The sequence below is a fragment of the Bactrocera dorsalis genome, chromosome 1 (genome assembly GCF_023373825.1).
Source record: "Bactrocera dorsalis isolate Fly_Bdor chromosome 1, ASM2337382v1, whole genome shotgun sequence".
Classification (NCBI taxonomy): Eukaryota; Metazoa; Arthropoda; class Insecta; order Diptera; family Tephritidae; genus Bactrocera; species Bactrocera dorsalis.
The window spans coordinates 106,576,202-106,601,648 of NC_064303.1; the positions used below are offsets into that span (position 1 = coordinate 106,576,202).

A 25,447-nucleotide genomic window follows, 5' to 3' on the forward strand; every position below is an offset into this window, starting at 1 on the left:
TAGTAGAAATATTAGCACTTTCTTATAAAATTTGTCCAGTAAGTGTCAACCATATTCCTTAGTGAGTAATTTTTTCTTAAATAATTGTTATAGACAATTTTAGAGCAAATATACATACATATACATACATATGTATCTTATGCATTGAGATTTTTCCTTTTTTTATATATTTTTAATAGTTTTTGTAAATAAAATTTGAAATTAAAAACAAAAAATGTTTGACTTTGTATGAAGAAAATAATGAAAAAATAATAATTTAAATAAAACAATTTAAATTAATTACAAAAAATTTAATGTATAAAATAACAATCTATTTACAAAATTTTGTATATTACTTTAGTCCTCTTTCTTTTAGAAAATAAAAAAATACTGTTAAAACTGGCTGTAAATATAAAAAATTTTGAAAATTATCACTTTAAAAAAATTGTCAAATATTTATTTTTTTTGTTCTGAAATCTTTTCCAAATTGTGGTGTGCAAAATTCGAAAAATTACAATTAATTAAATAATTTTTTTTTTAATTATTCATTAAGAGGGATTAGGGTTTTTAAATTTTTTCTGTGTAGAAATACGATCTATTTAAACATTTTATATTACTTCAGACTTTAAGGAAATAAAAAATATAGTTAAAATTGGCTATAATTAGAAAATAAACTAAAGTTCTAAAATTTTTTAATAATATTAAAAAAAAATTTTAATACATTTTTTATAAACAAACATTTCATTTAAAAAGATAATAGTATATTATTTATAAAAAAATTATGAAAAAAGGTTTAAAAATTTGTATAAAAAATAATAATTTTAAATTATATCAGTATTGTTTCTTTTAGAAAATAGAGTTGAAATTGGCAATAATAACAAAAAAAAAACTAAGTTTTTATAATTAATTTGTATGAACAAAAATTTTATAAAAAAGTTATTTATAAAGAAAAATTATGAAAAAAGATTTTAAAATTTTTCTATAAAAAAAATAAAAATAATAATTTCACTTTTATTTAAAAAAAATTATTTATTTTTTTACTTTAATTTATTATAAGTTTTTTTTAAACTTAACTTTTTTATAAAAAAATTGTTTAAAATTTAACTTTTTTCAAAGTCGTTTCCCAGTTGTGGTCTGCAAACTCGAGATATTTTACGATTCATTAAATTATTATATTAAAAATCTAATTCTTTAACAATTCTACATTAATAAACATTATTTACTGAGCAAAAAACAAAAATATCATTTGAAATATTTTATAAAAAGGATTAAAATTTATTTTTTTCGAAATTTTTTTGCCAGTTGTGGTGTTCAAAATTCGAAAATTCGAAAATTTTTAAAATTAATTAAATTTTCAAATTAAAAATTCCACTTGGCTACAGTGAAAAAAAAATAAAATTTTTATGATTTTTATAAAAAGTTAAATATTTACTTTTTTCGAAAAATTCGAAATTTTTTAAAAATTAATTAAATTTTTTAATAAAAATTCCAAATTTTTTCAACAATTTTAGGTAATTGAACATGTTTTTGAGTAAAAGGATAATAGGCATTCAAAATTTTGTATTATTTCCGTCAAATTTGTTTTTATAAATAAATTTAGTTAAAAATTGGCTAAAATGTACTGCAATTTTTCAAATTTTTTATAAATAAAGTTGGCAAATATTTATTTTATTTGAAATATTTTCCCTTTTTTGGGGGTGGATCACTAAATAGACCCTCAATTTCATTTGCGGTAAACTAGTTTAAGGCATGTTGCCTACATTTAGGCGACTAGCATTCAGGGTTTGTCTTGGGAGGTCATTGAATGGTTCAAAATTAATTCTTATTATAAAAACAGCTCGAATTTGTAATTTTTAATTCAAATTTTGAATTAAATTTTTAAACCAAAATTTTTGAATAAAAAAAATCGCAGCCCTGTATGTACATTCATATGTATGTATGTCTGGACTAATGAAATACAAAATTTTCGAATTAAAAAATTCGCAATCCTCTATTAATAATGTATTTCACTTAGATAAAAATAAATGGTTAAAACATTAAAATTAAATTCGTCCACAAATAATTAAATACAATCGCATGAATATTTGTGACACCCACTGTACTTTCATTTAGCCGTGTATTACCAACTTTGCGGCTACAGCAATTACGTTGCATATGCTTAAATACTACATTTATTCTTTCATGTCTTTATGTAGCACAAAAACAGTTAGCTTATTTATACAAAATACTAGTTGAATACATACATACTTATACATATTTATATGTATATGGAGTAATTGAATATTTTTCTATACTCACGTGTATGACCGTTTTACGTCGCTGTAATTTCTTCTCACTCTCCTGCTCGGAGAGGAAATCTTGCTCATCATCGATCACGTCCAATTCAAACTTATCGTCAACATCCTCGAACATATAGTAATCGCCAGCGCGTACAGCTAAACGTGTTGAAGGATTAAATTAAAAAGAAAGTGGGCAATTAGTAAAATAGTTTCAGAGGCATACATGAGATCCAATAAATAGGTTTAAAAGCAATTAAATGAGTATATAGGTATATATATTGTTAAGATTGTAAGTAAATATGTACAAATGAAGCAAAACATAACACCAGACAAGTATACAAGTAGTATGAACAGCCATTGAAAATTTAGATATGTATATAGTATATAAAGTAATGTACAAATACGATTGCTAATTACAAGTAATGTAAGCAATTGTTACACACACACGATCAAATGCTTTATAGAATTTAAGACAGAGCTATAAATAGTAGTTATGGTTAAGAATGCCGATGCAGCGGCCTTCGAAAAGCTACTCGAATCTAAATAAGAGGCTAACGATGTTAAGCTAATCATTATATAACTATAAATACATTATTTGTAAGTAAATCGACACCAAAACTAAATTTTTAATTTTTTTAAACTTTACTTATTTTAATTTTTTTTTTTTTTAATTTTTTACTCCATTTCTATATTAATTTTTAGTAAATAACTATGTACGTTATATATGTATGTATGTAGTAGTAGAAGCGCGAATTGCAGAAATTATAGCGTAAATAATTGTTTTTTATAGCTGTATATGTATGTAATAATATACAGTTAGGTGCGTGATAAAAGCCGTTGAAGTGGTTTAAACGGTTCTGTGTTAGTTTGGCAGGGGCTCAGCCACCAGATAAACGCGTGGGTTTAGTACTTTGCATGGCGATTTTATTGCTCATTGTTGTTTATTGGTTTTCAAAATTGATTAAACTTTCCACAACAACCAAAACTGTTTCATACATGAAAAAAGAGTGGAACACAAATTAAACCTTTCTTATGTGGCAGCCGTAATTGTTCAACGACAACAGTACCTACAGGCGCATCGGGCGCATCTAAGGAAACAAAAATATGCAAAATAACACTTACGATTAAAAATACTGTTTTTAATGTGAAAAAATACGGGGAAGTTGAAGCTTAAATCAAATGGGGATGGAATTTTGTGGTTCTAACGATATTTGGAGTAAATATGCATTATACTAAATTAAAATAGATTTTAGTTTAAAAAACGTAGGGTTAGTAGCAATATTAATAATTTTAATTACAATCGGATATAAATACACTTAATGATATGATAATGAATAAATTTTCAAAAATGTAGTTAAAAAATTGTTATTGAACAATGAACCTTATAATCGGATATCAATAAATTATTTAAAAATTAATAACCTTTTTAAAATAAAGTTAAAAATTGTTATAGAATTATGATTCTTTAAATATTTAGATTTAATATTGGCTATTTTTAGTAACGGATTTTTAAAAATTTTTTTCCACTTATAGCACAAAAATGTAAGTAAATTTATTTACAATGCATAACTCATAAAATTTTCGAAAAAAAATATACTAAGCAGACTTAAAAACAAAAAAGTTTAATAACATGCCTAGACTTACTATATGAGTAAATTTAGTAATTTCTAGAAGAAAAAACACGATTATTTACTAATATTATTACTGATTAATAGTTTTGGAATCTTTATATTATATCTTTTTTTAACCATTTCAGCCTATTAACATTTGTTATTGAGTGAAAAAAATGCATCCTTTTGTACTTCAGTTCTGCCTCTTTTCAAAAATAAAAAAAAAAGAGTTTGAATTTTCCATAGTTGTAAGAAATTTCGAAGTTTTGTCTAATTTTGTTGTTTTTAATATGAAAAACAGTCAAATATTTAATTTTATAGGAAATCTAGTCCCTTTTTATGGTGTGCATGGCTATAAAGTTCCTTAATTTCATATACGCAAAACTAGTTAAAGGATCTTGGGTACATTTCGAGGACTAGCAATTCGATTTGTCTCTCTGATGGTCTTTAAGGGGTTGTCACATGCGACGGTTTAAAAAAATAATTTTTTTCATAAATCCAATCTGGAACACTCATAAAATGTGCTGGTAAAGTTTTTTCTGAAATTGGATGTGGTTGGAATGTTAGAGATATGAGAAAGGAAGGTTTCATTATAAGTTCTGAAAAATTCTTTAAAAACACCCTTCTGACCTCTTAAAATGACGTATATTTTGAGCTGACGAATTTTTTTCTTTCAGTATTTTCATTAAGTCGGAGGATGGGGCCATGCGTATTGGTTTAGAAGAATGGAGCCATCTATAAAAGTTCACTCAAGTGAGGAAAGTTCTCTGAGCGCCATTAACTTGGGAGTGGCCAGAAACGACTATTTTACATATGTATGTCTCAAGCAGCTCACGACTTTCGGTTTTAGACTAAGTATCTTTTTGGTAGCCAAAAAACATCCGTTTGAAGGCGAGCTATAACCGGCTATAGCCGCGTAAGCGTTTTCTACGCTAATAAAAAAGAAGATATTTAGGGTAACTACCTTATTAGGTAATAAAGATCATAATAGAAATTCTATATTATATATAGAAATTCTCATGAAAATTGTTAAGGATAAAGTAATATTGCAAACACAAAGTTGCCATTTGACAGCAAACAAAGAGGATATAAATGAGACTCACTTCTTAACTAATAGTCTGATATTTACAAATACATATATATCCGCCATGAAGACAAAAAACTAGTTTTAAGATTGCATATATATACATATAATATGTGTTGAGAAGGAAGACAAAGACTCAAACAATTAAAAAGAGCTGGACCTTTGACCTCTACTTTTATAAGTAAGCTGATAAATCCTTCTTTAACTGCACAAAGTCGGTGAAAAACCGATAATAAACTACTGTACTGTTCTTGCTTTTAAATAACTACCTACTATATGAGCATAATATTCTTCAAGCTCACAAACTTATAATGAAAATTTTACAAAAAAATACATTTTCTACTATTTACACTTTTTTAAATTAAAAATATTTAAGAAACTGATCAAGAAAGGTTAACATTTACACATGAGGTTTTGGTTTTAAAAGAAATAGTTGGTATAAATCTCTAATATTCAAAGGTAATGCTACTAAAATATGTTTAGCTAACGTAAAATATCTAGATTTGCACTAAAAAGGATTTTTACACTAAGATGCGGACTCATGAGGGTGAATAGGATACATGATATGTTCAAGAAACCATTAAAATACGGAATAGTTTTGTACCGAGTATTAGTTGTATGTATAACCTAACCTAGAATTATATGATGGCGAGATATCTTAGTTATAAGAATCATAAAGGAATATAAAATAGTTATTAGTATAGTTATAGTTATTGGTATAATCTAACCTAAAAATATATGATGTAAAGATTAATATTTGTTATAGGAGTGATGAAGGAATATGAAATAGTTTTGTGTGTCTGAGGGTCTGTTCATACTTAAAAGGAGTTATACTTTAAATGTTAGTTAAAATTATTACTATTATAGGTAGGTAATAAAAAAAAGTATGTAACAATAAAAAATATATGAGCATAAATACATTATAAATAAGTTTTGAAACATTCTAGGCTATTTTTTGTATACAAAAAACAAACCAAAACAATCTGAAAAAATTGAAGAAAAAAACATTTTTGGCTATACAAATATATATAACTAATATATATTATACAATAAGGAGAAAAACTCGCAGACACAAACATACATATACATACATAAATCTATAGAAAATAGTATAACAGACGCATACATACAAATGTACGAAAGAGCATAAGGGAATAAGTAAAATATTCGTATAACACAAAAGTGATAAACTAGGAAGAAAGCAAGCACATACACATATACATATTTACAAGAAAAAAAACTTGCATAGGTATATACATATATACAATGCATTAGCAAGAATGGTACGCCAATTTTTTAGGAGATAATATTAATAAAAATTTTCAAATATAAATATATGCGAATTGAGGTACGTAAAAAGCGATTTGTGCATAAACGAAGAGGGGACTAAACTAAAATAAACATAATAGCAATAAGTACATCATTTAAACATATAATTAAATAAATATTTGTGTGTACATATAAAATAAATATTTTTAATATTTTTAAGCGAGTATAAAATAAATGGGTTTTACCAGGTCCGTGTAACTTAATCTCTTTCCGTTTGTGCGGTTTGCTCGGAGCACCATGTTCTAGAAGTATTCGAAAAAAAAATATTCAAAGAAAAAATAAACATAATAAGCATACAAACAAATGAATTGAATATCAAACTTAAATAATTAATGTTAATTAAGATGCCGGAAAGCAAATGAAAATGTGCTGACGGCGATAATAAAAATACACTACGGAAGCCAGGCTTATTACATAAATGGCGGCATAATTGCGTTTGCTGCGTAGCCACCGTTGTGCCAGACTAGTGGCAGCACTTGAGTTGTTTTATATAAAAAAAATTATTGAAAAAGTCTACGCATTTACAACTTTTATAATTTTTAAGGATTTTTATAAAAAAAAATTATATGAAATTCAAACTTTTAAGACGATCCACCTACAACACGCTTCAACTACGTCACACTTGCGAGAAAAATGTTAGCATAACACAATGCTTTTGAATATTTACACACTTCTTTTTACATTTGTACAGCATTTTTGTTAGTCAGTGTAGCGAATTACGCAATAAAACGACGGTAGTCATTCGGAAAACTTGCTTCGTGTTATTTACAAAATGCAGTGCTTCGTTTTTCGTTTGAATTAAGTAAATTTTATTGTCTATTATCACACATTTTTCGCTAATTTATATACAATTTACAAAATTACTAAAACTAAATTCGAAAAAATCGTATGCTTAGCGGGCAATAAGAGAAAAAAAGGTTAAACTCCAAATCACATTGTCCATGCAGCGTCGTATCGACGGGTTCGCCCATCAACGAATCCAAATAATAGGCCGTACCAACGGGTCCCCAACTGTGCGGACGCATTTTGGTGCGCTGCGCCTCGGCATCACGTGCCCAAGACACATTGCTGTAGCGGCGATTACCATTCTGCAGCATGCTCTCCTCATCCAACGGGTATGTGGCATTGCCGAGACTGAGGTGACGACGATGCAGCGACTTCTCACGCATTGTAACGGGCACCTCCACTGAAGGCTGCGCGGTAAAATTATGATTTTTATTATTAATTGAAGAAATGCCGAGGTGTTTTGGTCAAAATCGGTAGTACAGGGCAAAAGTGTTTGACAGAAGGGATTTTTTTTAACTTTGTGAACGTTATTTAGCATATATTTCGAGCTATGTCCGAGCGTTCCCACGACAGTCGGGCCTACGTAACCGGAATGGACTCGAATTTTTTATCCGGTCAAGGACTGGTAACTTGGCAGAATTGTGTCGCTACAACAAAAATAACAACAACAATCTATGTATGTGAATCTGAAAGACCTCATATGATAATAACTAATTTCAATGTCCCTTAAAGTCGAGAACTAGCGAATGCTCGAAATCACCAACTAAAAAACCTTATCGATCTCTTAGGGTTTCTAGGATGTAGTGAGGGTTTAAAATGTCTTCGCATCATAAATGGATCGTCATCTACGGGAGTGGTATACCCCTTAAAACACTCCCTCCGCTATTATGGATTTTCCCTTACTCCAGGACCGCTTTCGCTTTACTTGAGGGCAAGGTTTCCAAGATGGACCAATTTCAGGTCAGTTTCGACTCTCCTTGCGTCCAGAGGTTCCTACGATTTTGTAGGCAGTATCAAACTAGTGCCTCTCAGGATTCAAAAAACCGGTATTACAACAGTAACAAAACAGTATAACCTCAATAGGTCTACAAAACTCAACAGAACCGAGTTTTACGCGGTTTTTTTGTCGATACATGCTTAGATAATGTAGAACTTTTGGATATAATAGACCGTATAATCTCTGAAATTCTGATGGTATTCAACATCATAGTTTCATCAGCAAATATTTAAGACTTCCAAAGTCTAAAATCAATATTTTTACCGACTTTGCAAAAAAGTATTGACTGAGTCTCAAAACGCCCCTTTTGTCAAACACCCCTTCCTGCGGGCTACAGTTTTATATATCAAAGCCTACTTCATCAGCGGGATCGGTATTTTCATCGGGTGCACATTGCACCGAAACCGTTTCATTCCACGACACAACATTAACCGATGATTGACGACGATGTCTACCAGTGCTGCCGGCGGCACCATCCGTTACCAAATTCGAAGAGATATTTGAACTGGCACCGCTAACATTCACATTGAGGCTGGCTGAGGTTGCCACTGGCACCATTAATGTGTGCAGTAATGTGGGCTGCTGAACGGAGTCCTAGAAAATTTATACACACAAACGATAAAAACGAGCATTAACGCTGCCAAGTGGATTAATTGCAAGTTACATAAGTGGGCGGTGAGAAGACCTCATTCGAAATCTCCGAGTCCTCCTCGCGTATAGCGGCAGCCAAATCCGAATTGGGTCCCGAGCCAAATGACATTCGTTGCACATCCAAAAAACCATCTAACGGTATAGTGGTGTGATCCGAAGTAGGCGTGGTGGGCTTCACAATATTAACAGGTGGTTGTTGGATTAAAGTAATTGCAGAGTTTTGTTAAAGAAAAGATTCATCACAGCGCTACTTACCTGCGTATGCGGTTGAATACCGATTTCTGGCAAACGCAAGCGCATAGCAATAGCAACATCCTCGGCCAGCGCGTTGTCGGTGGCCTCGCTTTGTGAAAGCACATCGGCATAGTCGGCAGCCGCCTCGGAGCCGCCATAATCGGCGAACTCAATGCGTATCTTGTGCTGCACCGTATCATTGTCGATAAGGTGCACGCACTCCTCGGTGCTGGTATCGCTGCCGCTATCATCATCATGGCGCATGCGCTTATCGCGACGCATCTTCTCACCATTTTTCTTGCTCTTTCTGCTACTGCCGCTGCTGCTGCTGCTATGCGTTCGCGAAGTTGAGCTCGAGTCGCTGGTATCATCGTCGTCGGGTGTGTGATACCCGGAGCCCTGGCACGAGGCGAAACTACTTTGATGCGCCAACGGCGCTACGAGTATCGTGGGCTTTAACTCAGTATCTGCGGAGGTTGCTGCAGCATAGATTATTTAGAGTATTTTTGTTGTAGTTGTGCTTGAGTATCCGGTGTGTGTGCGTGTTGCTGCTCGCATACACGAGTTTAGATATACTTTTTTTGCATAAAACTTTTGAAATAAAACTCAGTATCATCAAGAAACATTTTTCGTACAAAAATGATTTTGAAAAATGCACTCGACAATAAAAAATGAAATTAAAACTTCACCGACGGCAAAAAGCGCACTTGAAAGTAGACGCGGTGGTACTTGGCGGTCAAAAAAACTACCGACTGCAATACAGTCGAGCGATAAAAATTGAATTTCAAGTAAGAATACTTAAGTTAAACTTTAGAAGAACTTAAATAGATAATACAAAAACCGTTATTCTATATATACATTTTTAACGATATGAACCTTCAATTATAGAACTTGATATGACATAAAATATCAATTCCCTTGATATAAAATCTCATTCTCGCCCCAAAAAGTGTTAAAAAGAGAATATAAATGGCTTTACAGTTATATTTACATAAATAGGGGTTACATGGATTTACAGTTTAAAAAAAATCGATTTTTTCATTATCTTATTCAATTCTACAACACTTCTAGAATATTGTCCTAAATTTTGATCCGAGAAATAGTATCGGAGATAAAGCCCTGAGAACTTGCGCTCTCGAGGTTATCTAGGTTAAGTGCGCCGTCTTTAAACGAGTTTTTTTTTAACTGTGTTTTTGAAGTCGGTCGGCAAGATTTCTCGAAAACTACTTAACAGATCTTCCTGAAATTACACAGGTCTTTGATACAGTTCTTAAAGACTTGGACGAAGAGTTTTTTTCGATTGTAACTATTTGAAAAAAAAGTCGCGAAATTTTTACGGAAATTTTCGTTTTTTTGTAAAATTGTCTATCAAAAATCCAATTTCCACATTTTTCCCTTTATTCAAGTTCTAAATTAAGGTTTTAACTAAAACACGTATTTTATTTCACTTTACATGATCCTGTAAGGAGTTATTTTGCCAACTTGGGCTCATCTTTTTCCGAGGGGCTACCGGAAATGGCGTCGCAATGGCCGAGTAATACACATTAAATATTTTTTTCGAAAAATTTCAGAATTTCTTTGTTTGTGAAAATCCTAATAAAATATTTAATTTTTATATGAGAATAAATTGTTGAAAAAATACTGTTTTTTACCCGAGGAAACCCATGTAATCCCTTGAAAAAAGTTATGCTCAAGGTATTGTTGGCCTCTTAATTTATTTTCAAAGCACTTCTACGAACGTTTTAGTACCGGAGACATTAGTTAATATCTTGAAAATAGTAGTAAGGAAAACAAATGTTGAATGCTTTCATAACCTCAATTTTATAAATTTTATTCTACATGGAGAAGTAGTTGTTTTTAGCATTTTTATATTATACCTTCTTCTAGTATTCTAAATTAATGACATAAAAAACGAAAGTATTTACAATTTTTTTAATCAAAAAGTAAGGTTAAAATTAACCAATAAAATATTTTTTTCTCTATATAATATTTAAAAAAATATGTAAAATATATTTTTTGAAAAAGTGGGCTTATAAGGTTACAAATATATACATACATATGTACATATAAATAATATATTTTTTGAAAAAGTTGGATTAGAATTAATCAGTCAAATATTTTTTTATCTGTATAAAACTAAAAAAAAATTATAAAAAATATTTTTTTTTAAGTTTGGTTAGAATTACTAACTAATTTTTTTTTTGGCTATATGATGTTGAAAAGAAAATAATATAATATTTTTTTTTCCAAAAAGTAGGGTTAAAATTAATCAATGAAATATTTTTTTTTATCTATGTACATATATACGTATAAAACTAAAAAAAAAATTATAAAAAATATGTTTGGTTAGAATTACTCAATTAATTTTTTTTGTCTATATGAAATAAAAAAAAAATAATATAATATATTTTTTTAGAAGTAATCAAACAAATATTTTTTCTTTCTATATAGAAATTAAAAAATATTATTTTGACGCCGATGGGTTGAGTGCAACATCTTTAAATTTAAATGCACAAAATTATAAAAAATCTTACAATTAAATTATAAAAAAAAATTAACTTGCGCATATAAATTTAGAGATGTTGAACTCAGCCCATCAAAAATATAATTTTTTATAACTAAAATATTTTTTAAATATCCAATTACTCTTTAAGAAGGAGGAATTAGGAATCAAAATGAATAACTGAAAATATAACCTTAAAATTTGAGAGAGAGAGTAATTACTTCCCAAAAATTTTTTATAAAATTTGCTCTTAAACACTCAATTATGATTCCAAAATTATTATTTTGAATATTTTTTATGATTTCAATATTTTAAAAATAAAAATGTATAGTTGCAGACACACAATTCAAGTTTGAGAGACAGTTTACCAAAAAAAAATTTTTATAACCTTAAATATGCGCTGAAAACTCAATAAGCGCTTAAGAAAAACAAATTAAAAATAAAAACTTATAACTACAGACATAACCTTAAAGTTTAAACGATTGCTGGGTACATACTATGACCAAAATTGTTTTATAATCTTAAATATGCGCTGAACACTTGGTTACAAGTCACTGAAGATATATACAAAATTATAATCGCAGACATAACCTCAAAGCTGAAGAGCCTTTTAAGTACATATGTATATGTAATCTTCAAAAATAGTGAACATATAATGGTATATAAAATTTTGAATACTTTAATAGCTCTTCAGCTTTATAAATATATATGAATAATAACACTCTGCCATACCAAGCGAAATGTCATTACCTGGGAACATGTTAAAAAAAACAGGTAGATATAGTACATGTGTATGTATACAGGACATAAATTTCTTTTCCGCTTTTGAGACTGGCTAAAGATATTAATTTGTAAGCATAAAATGTGAAAATTCAACTTACCATCGAAATGTGTGGGTTTGTCAATGGGTTTCAACATTTTTTGTTGTGTGGCGCGTATGCGCTCCATCTTACGCTTGATCTTTACCAAAATCTCATTTTCATGCTGCTGACGATGTTCGATTTGCTTCTGACGCAGGTCCTCAATTATGTCAGCGCCTCTGCAAAAATAAAAATTTCATAATATTAAGATTCAAAACATGAGCAAAGCACAAATTTTACCTGGTCGCCAAAATGCTGTTCGCCTTCGTGTCGATAATCAGATGACAGAAGTAATGTGACTTAAATATGCGCATTTGTAGTATAAGGAATGCGAAGCAGATGGTGTCCCACATCAGCATCGATGATTTATTTATCTCCGGACAATCCGAGTCGTCCTTACTCAGTGGATCATTCATAATAGGTTCCGTGGGAAAGTGACATGATACGCCCAATAAATGCACAAGCCAACAGCAATGCTTAGTTAGATCTTTCAAAAATAGACAACCGGCCATTTCGAGACATGTCTTCACAACAATATTGAAGACATTATAAGCCAGCAGCCAACGCCAACGGCCGATAATTTGTTGTATGGGACGCAAATAGAAATCGGAGCCCTCCCATAGGAAGATGAAGGCGCCAATCAGATAACCCAATGTGAGGAAATCGCTCATATTCGTGCCGGCCAAGAACACCGTGGCCAATGTGACCCAAAAGAAGCCACACAACACGGCGTACATGAAGATATCCAAATAGTTGCGTACGTGCGATAGGAAATCATTTGTAGGATTTATAAACGCCACGCGTCCCAAATTTTCAATATCTTTGACCACATTGCGATTCGAACCGCCGGCGTACTGATCGCCGTAACGCAACTCAATGCGGAATATACGTTTTTGGCGTGTCACGAAAAGCAGTAGAATGAAATCGAAGATCAACTTTTTCGTATGGTCATAATGCATACCACCGGGCAACAGCAGCCAACCTTGTATGGGCGCGGAGAAGCGAGAATTCTCCCAGGGGTAATCTGAAATTGATAATGGTAGGGTAAAAAAAAACAGTTAATTAATAGAAAAATTTTGTAAAATTTTCAAACAAAAACAAAAAAAAAACATTCAACTTTCACCCACCGATACACAGGCTCGGCGGCAATCCGAGCAAAACTAAATATTGCAGAAAAATGCTCAGCGCAATGAACACTTGGAATATGCCCCACACTGAGCTGCGCCTGGCGCGGCTAAACATCAACAGCACAGCCAACCAGATCACATAGAAAATCGCTACCACATCCTGACGATAAGCAATTGTCGTGACGAGCATTATCAATGAGATTTCTTGTCCGAATTTATAAAAACCATAATTGAAAAGATATTGTATCATTGATTTGAGATTCGTTTCGGCTTTGGCGCGATCCGTCGCCGGGAAGAGTACTTTCGCTTCCGCCTTGTCCGCATTGTCGGCCATTGCGCGCATTTGGAATTGTCTTAAACTGACCACGGCGTGCAGCGTAACGACGATCATATAGATGATGTACATTTTTATCAGACCAATTAAGCCGTTTGTGGTATCATCGGCTTTCTGCAAGCCGAACCATAAGGCACTGTTGCCATGTATCGTGTCCTCATTTTGCTGCAAGTAAAAGCGGGAAAGATATTTTTTCAAAATTAGTTAAAAATGCTTTTAGTTAGTAATGGCTGGTTACATACACATCTCACATCGTAATCTTCGTGCGTTAAATAGCCGATTTGGTAGATCATCTTCGATAGTATTATTATGGAAACAACGAAGGAGATTATGCGACTGATGAATATTTGTATAGAACTTCGCGTTATACAACCCAGTACACATAATGCTACGAACACGACGTGAATTACGCAGACCTGGAAGCATGCGAGAAAAAATTAACTGTAAACTAATATCGTTATGTTAATAAATATATAATATTTAGTTTACTGGAAAATGTGTTGGACTCGTATGAAGGACTAGTTCAATAACCAGTTTTGAAAATTAAAAAATTCAGCACAGTAGTGTGCTTGGATATAGTTCTATTATACCATTGCGCAGAAATATAGGCAATGTTTTTGTGATATATTCAGATTTAAAGGTTTAAGGGTCTAGAATATGTAAAAAAATATGGAATTTTTTTATTGTGTTATTATTATTGTGTTATTAAATTATTCTTCAACATCTCTAGAATATTGTTATAAATTTTCAAGTGGATCCGAGAAATCATTTCGAAGATATAGTCCTGAGAACTTCTAAGCTCGAGGCTAGCTAGGCTAAGTGCACCGTCTTTAAACGCGCTTTGAAGTCGGTTGCTAAGATTTCTCGAGAACTACTAAGCCGATCTTTATGAAGTTTTCACAGGTCTTTAAAATACAATTCTTAAAGACTTGGACGAAGGATTTTTTCCATTAAAACTATTTGAAAAAAATTCGCGAAATTTTTCTTTTTTTCCGAGGGGTCACCGGAAATGGTGTCGCAATGGCCAAGCTTAAAATATTTTTTTTCAAAAAATTTCAGAATTTCATTGTTAATAGTGTGTCACAGTAAAAACTTTAATAAAATATTTCAATTTTTATATGAGAAAAAAAGTTGAAAAAATAAACTGTTTTTTACCCGAGGAAGCCTATGTAACCCTTTGTAAAAAATTAGATATTTCAATGAAACTTGGTGCACGTAATCTTTGAGAATAATGGAGGACAAGGCATAAAGGGATCTAAAAATTTTGAAAAAGGTGTGGCCCTCCCATCTAAGATAAATTAAAAAAAATCGTTCACGACAAATCTCTTAAGTACTCCTAACGACAATGGTAGCCGTTCCCACGACAGTCGGGTCCGGCCGGAACGAACCCGGATTTTTATCCGGCCAAGGACTGTCAACTCGGTATCATGCCTCGAAATTACTTCAGTAATGTTCTCTGCCGCTCAACAACAACCACAACGATGGAAAAAGTGGATGAAATCGGATAATAAGACCACCAAATCCATATATGTATATCGGTTATGTTCAAAAATACTAAAAGCACCATAAATTAATAAATAAATACACCAGACACATTAAACTTTACACCTGAGATATTACGAGAGGAATTTATAAGAGCCATAAGACGATGGGCAACGCACATTTCAAGTAAAGTATTTCCATATTTAGGTGAAAACCCATACCTCAGGACCTCCATCACAGATCGAATTTGCGAAAATGACCGAAATCGAAATACAACCATGCCTATTTCCCATATAACACAATTTTAAATTTTATCTGATTCTTTCACTTGCCAGTATGCTAATCAAGAAACAATCAATGTAATGACACCTTATGACCAAAAATTTTCCAAATCAGACGAAAGCTATTCAAGCTATCAGATACCGAATATGTGGACCATATTGTGAATTATATTTTATAGAAATTCGAAAGTATTATTATGGAATTTTGAAAAGAAATTTCCCGCCTAAGATCTTTACAAGTTACGACAGTATAAAATGTCCTGCTACAACCAAACTTAGCCCTTCCTTACTTCTTATTTTTTAAACAAAAATTTTTTTTTGCATACAAAAAAATGTTATTTCAACAAAAATCAAACTTACCTGACTAACGGCACACACAAACGCCGTAATATAAACGGCTTTTATGATGTGCAACTCCAGGAAACGCCAAAACAGCTTTTTCGAAACAATGAAGTAATGCTTTGTTATTTTGCGTATACGTTTCAGAGATGAAACCAATAGTTTGGCTGCCTCATTACTGCCACGCGGCTCTGTCTTAGGCGGTTTGCCCATCTCTCTGTTATACACCATATCTGGTATTAAGGATGGCTTGCGCTGATGCAGCGATTCGATGAAGCGACGATGGAAATAATGCACTTGTATGACGGTTAAGACGACAATCAGCGTTGGTGAGACGAGATGCAGGAACAGATCTTTCGTTTTATAACGCTCCAAACCGATATCGTTTTGGCTGCGAGAAGTAGAGAAGCGTTAATTAATTACACAAAAACAATTGTAACAATTTCCGAGGTTCGACTACTCACAGCGTTTGTGATATATTCAAGTACTCATACCAATACTGTTCGAATTTATCAAATTGATAGGTGTAGATAAGTATCAGCATGGACATGGCATAGAAGATGATGAACAGCCAGAAGCCATACATAACTTTGACCCACACTTTCGAGGAGGATTGGAAGACGAGCAAGAAGAAAAGGAATAGCGCCATGTAGCATATGCGAAAACCGGTCATAAATTTGCCAGTCATGGCGCACAAGAAGATCACCAACACCAACATCCAAATCCACAGACGCACCAACAGATTTTTCACAATATCACCGATTTTCTTAAGGAATTTCGATGTATGCTTATTTGGCGATTCCACAGATGTCTCCGAATCGATCGTTTCCATGGGCATTACCACCGGTGCACGACGTTTTATCAGCTTCTCCTCGGCTTTCTCTTGGAAAAACTGCCTGGAGGTGACCCAAAACATGAGCAGAAACAGCGTTTTCACAATTAACGGTACACACGGATGTGTGCCATGCTCTTGCGGACGCTCGAGACCGATTTGTTGCAAATTAATGCCGGCGGTCTGCAAAGAAAAAGTTACGGTAGTGGTAAAATGTGAGCAAAAAGTGAAGTGGTAAGGGGTATACCTCAACTTTGGAGGGTAATTCGTCGTTTTTCAGATTCATGCCATAGACATATTGCGCTATGAGCAATAATTCAGCATAGCACACGATGAACGGACTGGAGCGCATCATGGCTTTGCGCTGATTCGGTATCATCCAGAGTATGTTGGCCCACAGCAACAGCACGAAGGTCAGCCAACTGTGATAGACAATTGACCAGGTCTGGAAAAGAGAGAGGTTATTATAAAAATTTAAAGTAATTTCTTGCATATTTTGAAACACAGAAATAAAAAAATTAAATTTTTATTTAAAAAGGGTGATTGTCGAATTACTCACCATCATTGAGATATTCGTAAAAATATAACTGTTTTGATAAATAAACTGTCCAATGCTTATAAAGCCATAGCATATCTGATCACATATGGTATTCGTAAAGACATCCGGCGAATTGGAGTCTTGCAGATCCATGGTAGCTTCATCACTTGAAGCATCTCTTGCGTCACTCTTGCGCAAGCGCTTCACCAGCTGTTCGAAAAAAATTAACGGTAACAGATTAGTAAAAAAAATAGTAAATAAATAAGTGGAAAATACTAAAATTCATAAATCAAACAGTTAGACCATAGACAAAGGGAATATTATAGACCGTTAAACGCTCATTAACGAACACAATGATGAGGTTAATTAATTAGTGATTTCCAACAAGAATTGCTAATTGGACAAAACGAATGCGAACCATGAACGGAAATTAGTTTGGGGATAATTTTAAGGTTATGAATTATGTTAATTTAAAGTTGGTTAATTGAATATTTAAAGTAACTGTAATACCAACGTACTCTTTTAATTGGACGGAACTGGCATAATAATATATAATTTCTTTAAAATTAACGCATGATTGGAATTAAATACAGGGTGTGCCGAAATTGAAGCAAGATTTAAATTTGTCGCCATTTAGGTGGTAAAGTGTTGGCAACCCTAAAAAAAACTAAATGACAATTGACAGCTTAGGCTTAGTAAAAATGGAGTGTTACACGATAGAAAAAGATGTCTTCATTATTGCACAATATTTCAAAAATTATGAAAGTCTGGCGGCCGCAGTAGGAAAATTTAATATAAAATATGGTCGGTAGTGTTTTACCTTCGTTGTAATGGCAGCAAATTATAATATTTCGTTAATTTTGGGACACCCTGTATTTTATAATTTTAATTTTTTTATAAAAATATGGTCAGAAAGTGTTTTAACTTCGTCAACTGTGAAGATATTAATTGAAATGACAGCAAATTTTTAATTTTGCGTTAATTTTGGGACACCCTGTATTTTATATATTTTTTTTTAATTTTCTATTTTTATTTTTTTTTTCTAAATTTAATTTTTTTTTTAATTTTCTTTTTTATATTTTCTAGTTTTAATTTTTTTTATATTTTCTCTAATTTTAATTATTTTTTCTCTAATTAATTTTAATTTTTTTATTCTCTAATTTTTCTAATTTCTAGTTCATATGTATTTACAATGTAAAATAAAACGAGATTATGCTGTTGAGGTGCCATATTTTTTTTTTTTTTTTAATTTTCGTATGACGTCATATTAACGTTGCTCTAGCCGAGAAGGAAGAGAGAAAAATGTGAAAATTTCATTCTGAAAATGTTAAGCTCTAATATTTTTACTTAAAAAAACTTGTATGCATTAATATTCTTTAAAAACAAACTTCTCGTATTTATTGCATGAACTATTGCTACTATGACGTCAGCACGGCAACTAGTACACAGCATAATCTCTTTACTCACTATATACATATACAATCATATTCAAATGAGAAAGTTTAATAAATTTTAGTGAGAGAAATTAACATGAGACTTTTTCTAAACAAGTTGAATAACGAAATTTTGCAATTTATATATGTGCATTAGAGCGGGTCGATTTTTAGGGAGCCAAAAAAAAATAAACGAAAAAATCGCATACGCGGCAAAGGTGCTAAGGATCATTCTGAACAATTTTACCTGAGAGTGAGTTTAAAACCGGTTTCGAAGCCAGCAATTTTTATTTTTTATGTTTTAGAGATGAAAAGAATTTGTTCGTCATTTTTAGAGGTATCACAATGAAATTTAATACGTAGGTGCATTTTGAAATTCTCTTAATAATTTGTGGAAATCGGCAAGATCGGATAACTATATCACATATATTCCATACAACCGATTATTCAGACTTTTTGAACTTCACCTTAAAAACACCGGCTCGAAACCGCTTTTAGGCAGATAGTCTCTTCGGCAAAGTTGTTCAGAATGTTACGTAGAACATTGCCTGCATACGCGATTTTATAGTAAAAATAATTTATATTAAAAAAAAAATCTACCCGCTCTAGTGAGTATACGCTAGTAAAATTTTTCAATCGTGACAGCGGTAAAGTTGTTCAGAATGATCCATAGAATATTTTATTTCTACAGGATTTTATAGTAAAAAAATTTTATAAAAAAAAAAAATCGACCCGCACTAAAGTGTATAAAATATGTACAAATTTTCAACCGGGACAGCGCCATAAAAAATAAAATTAAAAAAAAAAATATTTTAGAAATTACTAATTCTGCTAAAAGCCCCAATCTTGATTTTTGCAAAGCAAAAGCGCTTCTGAAAACTAATTCGAATTTTTTTTTTATTATTTTTTTTTACAAAATGTTGTTAGTATAATTATTACTACAGGATAATAAAGTGCAGTGATTTTTTAATGAATATGTATATTTACATATATATATACGACTTATGAACAGTTACTTAGTGGGAGTACGTTTCTAGTTTAGTTAAAGGCACTGTAGATTTACTAAGTGATAAGTAATAGTCCTAAAACAAGGATAACATGAATTTTAGACAAACAGTTTGAACACTTAATGCTACTAAATGCTGAGTTATTAGTTGATTAGCGTTAATTGTAATGAAGTTTAAGTTTTTGTTTTAGCGAAAAGGTTAAATTTGGTTAACACAATTGATGGCTTTATTTATTTAACACACATGTTAGTTTACGTACAGGTGTCGTCTCAGTCGGTTCGATAGTAGTTTTTGGACGTTGGTCACGACGTAACGAAACCTAAAGTAAAAGTAGAAAAGCATAAACTTAAAATAAACGCAATTGAAAGCAATAAAACTGTGCAGAATTTATATCTTTTCGAAAATTACATAATAAATACTTTTTTTTTTTTTATATTAAGAAGAAGTGTGCAGATAGAAAAGATATAAAGATATACAGAGAGAGCTAAGAAGTAAAGTTTTTGTAGATAAATAATATCGAGTTAAGAAATAATATTAAATAATAAAGAAGGAGGCAAATTATGCAGTTAAAGCGAAGTTTTAAAAAGTAAGAAATCAATATTAATTTTAATTTAAGTTAAAAAATACTTTCAACAAAATTTACAAAGCTTTAAACATTTTTCAATTCAAAATAACTTCAAATTTACAAATCAGTTCCAAACTAAATCAAGTGCCTAAAAATAAAAATACATCATCAAATACATCATTTTTATTTTTTTCGCTTAAAACTAATTTTTATATAAATGTGCTCATAAAATACAATATTGTTTAAGAGGTTACATGGGTTTTGAAATTTAAAAACATCGACAATATTTTTCTAAAGTTTCAAGGCAATCGCAATACTCGTAGAAGTGCTCCTTTGAGAGAGCCGGCCCTTAGGCAGGAGCGGTCAGCTAGTGCAATCTTTGATCATATTTTTCTTGAAACAACGATTTCAAAGTCGACGGTTACCATTTCTCAAAACTAGTAAATCTTATTGTAAATTGTAAATTTTCACAGTTCTTCTAAATACGTATGTATATGATGACCACGTAAGTGATCGAAGGATTATTTTTCGCTTTTTCAAGTCAATTTGCAACTTTGCGAAAAATATTTTTTTTTTTAAATCTTTCGATTAATCACGACATAATCAATGAAATATGATTTTAGATGAATCCAAGGTCTGTTATACTGACCACCGCGAGGAAACGGTTTTGGGCGGTGCCTCCGGAAACCAGCTGCCAATAGCGGAACTACCAAAAATTTTTTACGAAAAATTCACAAAATATTATTCAAATGTTGCGCTTTGATATGGTCAAAAGTTGTAATTCACTTATAATATGAAAAATAAAAATTGTTTGGAATAGGCAAAACCCACGTGACCCTTAAGTTTAGTTAAAAAATTTTACGGGGAATTAATATTTGTATACCTATCTTTCACGCTTTCTCGATAAAATTTAATAATTTAATATATTGAATGATTTAAAAAATATTTAATAGTGTATTTAATATAAACCTAGAGTAATGATATGCCGAAGGAACCCAGCAGGAGTCCATTCAATAGAGGACTGTTTATGACAAGTTTTCAGTGTTTAATTGCAAACTTAACTCTGATACCTGAATAGTATACGTTATGGGCAGGGTTGTGAATTTTGGATTAAAAATTAAATTTTAAAAATAAATTTTAGTTTCTTTTTTTAATTCTGGTAAAGGGATTAAAATTTAAATTTTATCCAAAATTTTTTTTTAAATGCATTTTTTTTTAAATTAAAAAATAAATTTTAAATTTCTATTTTTTTTTTTTAATTTATTTTTTTTCTAATTTTGGTGCTGAGAAAAAATTAATTTTAATCCTACAGGTTATGGATTACATTTTTTTAATCCCGTGTTTGTTAATTTTTTCTTAATCCGGAGTTAGAGCATTTTTTTTTTTTATTTTTTAATGTCGTATTGGGTATTACAAAATAAGAAAAAAAGTATAATTCAAATGTTAATTCAATTATTTTTTTTAACGCATTATTTGTAACCCTGGTTATGGGTTTTTATGGCAATTTTTGAGTGTCATAATTTAAGCATACTTTTTATTTTATTTTTTTAAACTACGTGAAGTTTAGACCTAAATAATATTTACACCTTAATATGCGAGTGTATATACAAATATATAATAACAATGTTTATGTTTGAAGTTTATACTGCATTTTGATATTTTTTTTAGTTCAAATTTATTAAATTATTTATTAATTATTTTTAATAATTTTATGGGAACAATTTATTATGATTTTTTTTTTAAATGATTGTGATAAAAACAAGAATAAAAGCTTAATTTTGTTGTTATTTATATTTATTTTGAATAATTGTACCTAAAGGAGAATTTTGTCAAAGGAAAGTAGGAAAAAGTGAAACCTAACTTTATGCAAGCCACGTTTTCATAAAAGATATTATAAGGCAAAACAAGAAAAACACTAGCTTCGGCTGCACCGAAGCTATGACACCTTTCACGGGTGCATTTCTTATAGCAGAAAAGGTTATAAAAAAATTATTCTCTTGATTTCAATCGGTCAGTGTGTGATAGTGAACCGATTTGAACCATTTGTTCGGAGATTGTTGCGTTGCTTTGGAAAATAGTCCATACCAAATTTCGTGAATGTATATAATAATAAATATAACATAACAGTTTTCAATTTAAGGACTAGAGTTTTATAGGTCAGTTTGTATGTAGCTATATGCTAAAGGTGTCGGCGATGAGCAAATAGGCAGCTTCTTGGATAGAAAATAACATATGCGAAATTTCAGACCGATATCTCGAACAGTGAGAGACCAGCTAGAGAGCAAATGAACAGCTTGTTGGAAGGAAAAAAGAAGCATATGCAACATATCAGACCGATATCTCGAAGAAGGGCTAATTCGTTCATTTGTATATGTACCTATATAGATATTCAAGCATGGCAATGGACATGGGAATTCTGACCTGTAGATCAAACTCCTTAGCTAAATAGTTGAGAGCATTAGTCCCAGTGGACTAATACAGGTTGAGATAAGTACTCACATAATTTGAATTTTTTCTAACACACTCTGAATGGCATTTTGGGCACAAAAAACTCCTCATAACACCAATTAGCCATTAGGTCTTAAACTTGGTAGAACCTTATAAGTGACGAAAAACATAGAAATATAAGCTAGTACAGGAAAGGGAGAGAAATTCCTATATTAACACTAATATCATATATGGTTAGTCTTTTAAGCAGAAGCATTAATATGCGTAAATTTTGCTTTTCATGTTTGTACGATTGAGAAATCTGACAAAGGAGAAATTATTATGGAACGTAGGAGGTTGGGATTTCCCATAGACAGTATTATTTGTAGGTTAAACTAAGGTAACAAAGAAAACTGAGATTTTTATATTGGCAATGCCTTCCTATGATTATACTGTTGACACCATAAACATTAGGATAGGTAAAAAAGTCGCTCAGATAAAGAAAAATAAACGAAAATTATTTCATCGCTTGCAAAAAAAATTTTCATGAATAAATTTTTTGTGTGCAGAATCCTATTTCGAAGAGCGTAATATCTCCTTTTTTCTGGGAAAACAAATAATTCAACTTCCTTTTTGCACTATAAAGTCGCTTGGAGACATTTCCAAGCAAAAACAATGTATAAAAAATATGCTTACAGTCAGACGTTGTGCACGCTTCCAACTGTCTTTTTTACTACCACGCGATGAATGCGTTGTTATGCGTGATATTTGACGAGCTAATTTACTGCCATTTTCTAATTGGGCTATGACGGGTTTGGGCTTTGCGGTGACCTGTGGCATGTCGGATGCGTGAATGCCAGATAACACAGTGCACAAATCAAATATATTAATTTTGGAATGTGAAGGACAGTGGTACAAAGGAATATATACAAGTATGTAAAATATATATTTATATTTTGTTTTTCAAAATATGTTTTTTTAATTTTTTTTTATTTAAATAAAAAAATTTCAGATATTATGTTCGAATTTGATTGTTTTTTAGATATATTTTTTAAATTTTGTTTTAATATTTTTTTGATATTTTTTAAATTTTTTTACGGCGCAGCAGCAGTAGCATTTTAGTTTGGACGCAAAAGCAGCATTAAAAGAAAGAAAAAAGATTTCAGTTATATTTTGCACTTTTTGGTTTTAGTCAAATTAGTTCACATACGAAAATCTTATTCATATAAAAATAATACCGAAAATAATGCCAAAAGCCATTTGGAAATGTAGGGGTAATTTATAGTGTTATGAATTTGTTGTTGTTTTTGTTTGCGATGAAAATGCATTTGTTGTTGTTGCTTGTGCGCACATTCGACGATTGGTTAATACACAATAACCATGAAATTGGTTAAAATGCAAACAGAGCACCCCAAACAGGTGTAGTATTAGATATGTATGTATGTATTTAAAAACAAAGTGTATTTGGAATTGGTACGAAAGGAAGATTTGAGAATTTGATACTCACATTCGGATTACTCAGGCACTTGGCGGTCAGCGCTAGCACAAAGTATGTTAACAGCATTAGGATGGGAAGAATAAACGAGTCGAAACTGTATTTCAGGTTATAGCTCATGACGCGTATGTCGCGATCGCATGAGGAGAGGACCAACGGTTCCAGACCGATCAATCTGTAAGGACAGGAAATTATTTTTATATATTTTAAGGTACTCTAATTTGCATATGCTACAAACCTTGCTATTAAATTATCGCTGCTGAGGTAATATTGCGCCCAAGGTGTCTGATAGGCCACTATGCACACCGAATGTAAAGCGATCACCAGCATTAGGAAACGCAGCAGCACGGAGAAACCGCTAAAATACAGAAAAGGGAATAATTATTTCCAGTTAGGCTATTTTATTTGTATTTATTTTAAAAATTTTGTAACAAACTCACCGACGCAGCGAATTATAGGTGGCCCAGTAGGAACCACTCAGCAAGAAGATGAGAAAATAGAAGCCGGCAGGCGCTGACGGCCGCAGCACCGCTATAACGAATAGCATTGCCAGGCAGAAGAGCGGCGCTGAGGTAAAAAAATATTAATAAAAAAATATTTATAATAAAAAAATTTGTATTAATAAAAAAATTATTTTGTAAAAAAAGATACAAGATACAAAAAGATACATTAAAAAAATAATAGAATAGATATTATTTTGTAAAAAAAATCAATAAAAATATTATGAACAAATAGATTTAAAAAATATTTTATAAAAAATAATTATTTTTCAATATTCACAAAATTGTTTCTAAAATCTGTTTTAACTCACATATTTGAAAATTATTTATTATTTATAATAAAAAAATAAAAAATATGAAGAAATAAATTTTATTAATTAAAATATTTTTATAAAAAAATAATATTACAATAAATATTATTTATGAAAAAGTTTTATTACCATAAAAATTTATTATTAAGAAAATATTATTAATAAAAAATAAAATTATTATGACAAAAATAGTATACAAATAGTATAAAATTGCTTTTCAAATTTTTTTTAATAAAAAATATTGAAATAAAAATATTGTAAAAGGAAAATTAATAATAAAATAATATTATAAAAAACATTATATAAAAACAAGAATTAATAAAAAAAATTTGATAATAAAAAAATATTTGTTATTTCATAAAACAAAAAAATGAACCAAAAAAAAATTATAAAAAAGATTCTTTAATAAAAAAAAATATTAAAAAAATAATAATATTAAAAAAAATTTTATTTATGAAAAAATA

The 25,447-nt window shown here is 30.8% G+C and overlaps 1 protein-coding gene across 15 annotated transcripts in view; it reads right to left on the reverse strand.

Moving 5' to 3' along the window:
• Positions 1-25,447, reverse strand: part of LOC105225119 (piezo-type mechanosensitive ion channel component) — an 84,998-nt gene that overhangs the window by 17,045 nt on the left and 42,506 nt on the right. For 10 of the 15 annotated variants that reach the window (XM_049449720.1, XM_049449930.1, XM_049449859.1 and 7 more), the window contains exons 6-21: positions 24,613-24,739; positions 24,411-24,530; positions 24,185-24,347; positions 23,374-23,508; positions 19,945-20,004; positions 17,267-17,455; positions 16,955-17,152; positions 16,340-16,890; positions 15,897-16,266; positions 14,016-14,189; positions 13,440-13,938; positions 12,553-13,336; positions 12,334-12,491; positions 6,467-6,523; positions 3,284-3,346; positions 2,278-2,414 (exon numbers count right to left, since the gene is read on the reverse strand). In XM_049449720.1, coding sequence (XP_049305677.1) covers positions 2,278-2,414; positions 3,284-3,346; positions 6,467-6,523; positions 12,334-12,491; positions 12,553-13,336; positions 13,440-13,938; positions 14,016-14,189; positions 15,897-16,266; positions 16,340-16,890; positions 16,955-17,152; positions 17,267-17,455; positions 19,945-20,004; positions 23,374-23,508; positions 24,185-24,347; positions 24,411-24,530; positions 24,613-24,739 — 3,785 coding nt within the window. Of the gene's footprint in view, positions 1-2,277; positions 2,415-3,283; positions 3,347-6,466; positions 6,524-7,215; positions 7,475-8,421; positions 8,659-8,728; positions 8,888-8,970; positions 9,398-12,311; positions 12,492-12,552; positions 13,337-13,439; positions 13,939-14,015; positions 14,190-15,896; positions 16,267-16,339; positions 16,891-16,954; positions 17,153-17,266; positions 17,456-19,944; positions 20,005-23,373; positions 23,509-24,184; positions 24,348-24,410; positions 24,531-24,612; positions 24,740-25,447 lie in introns of all 15 variants that reach the window. The other 5 variants (XM_049449998.1, XM_049449553.1, XM_049449414.1 and 2 more) reach the window with 5 other exon arrangements.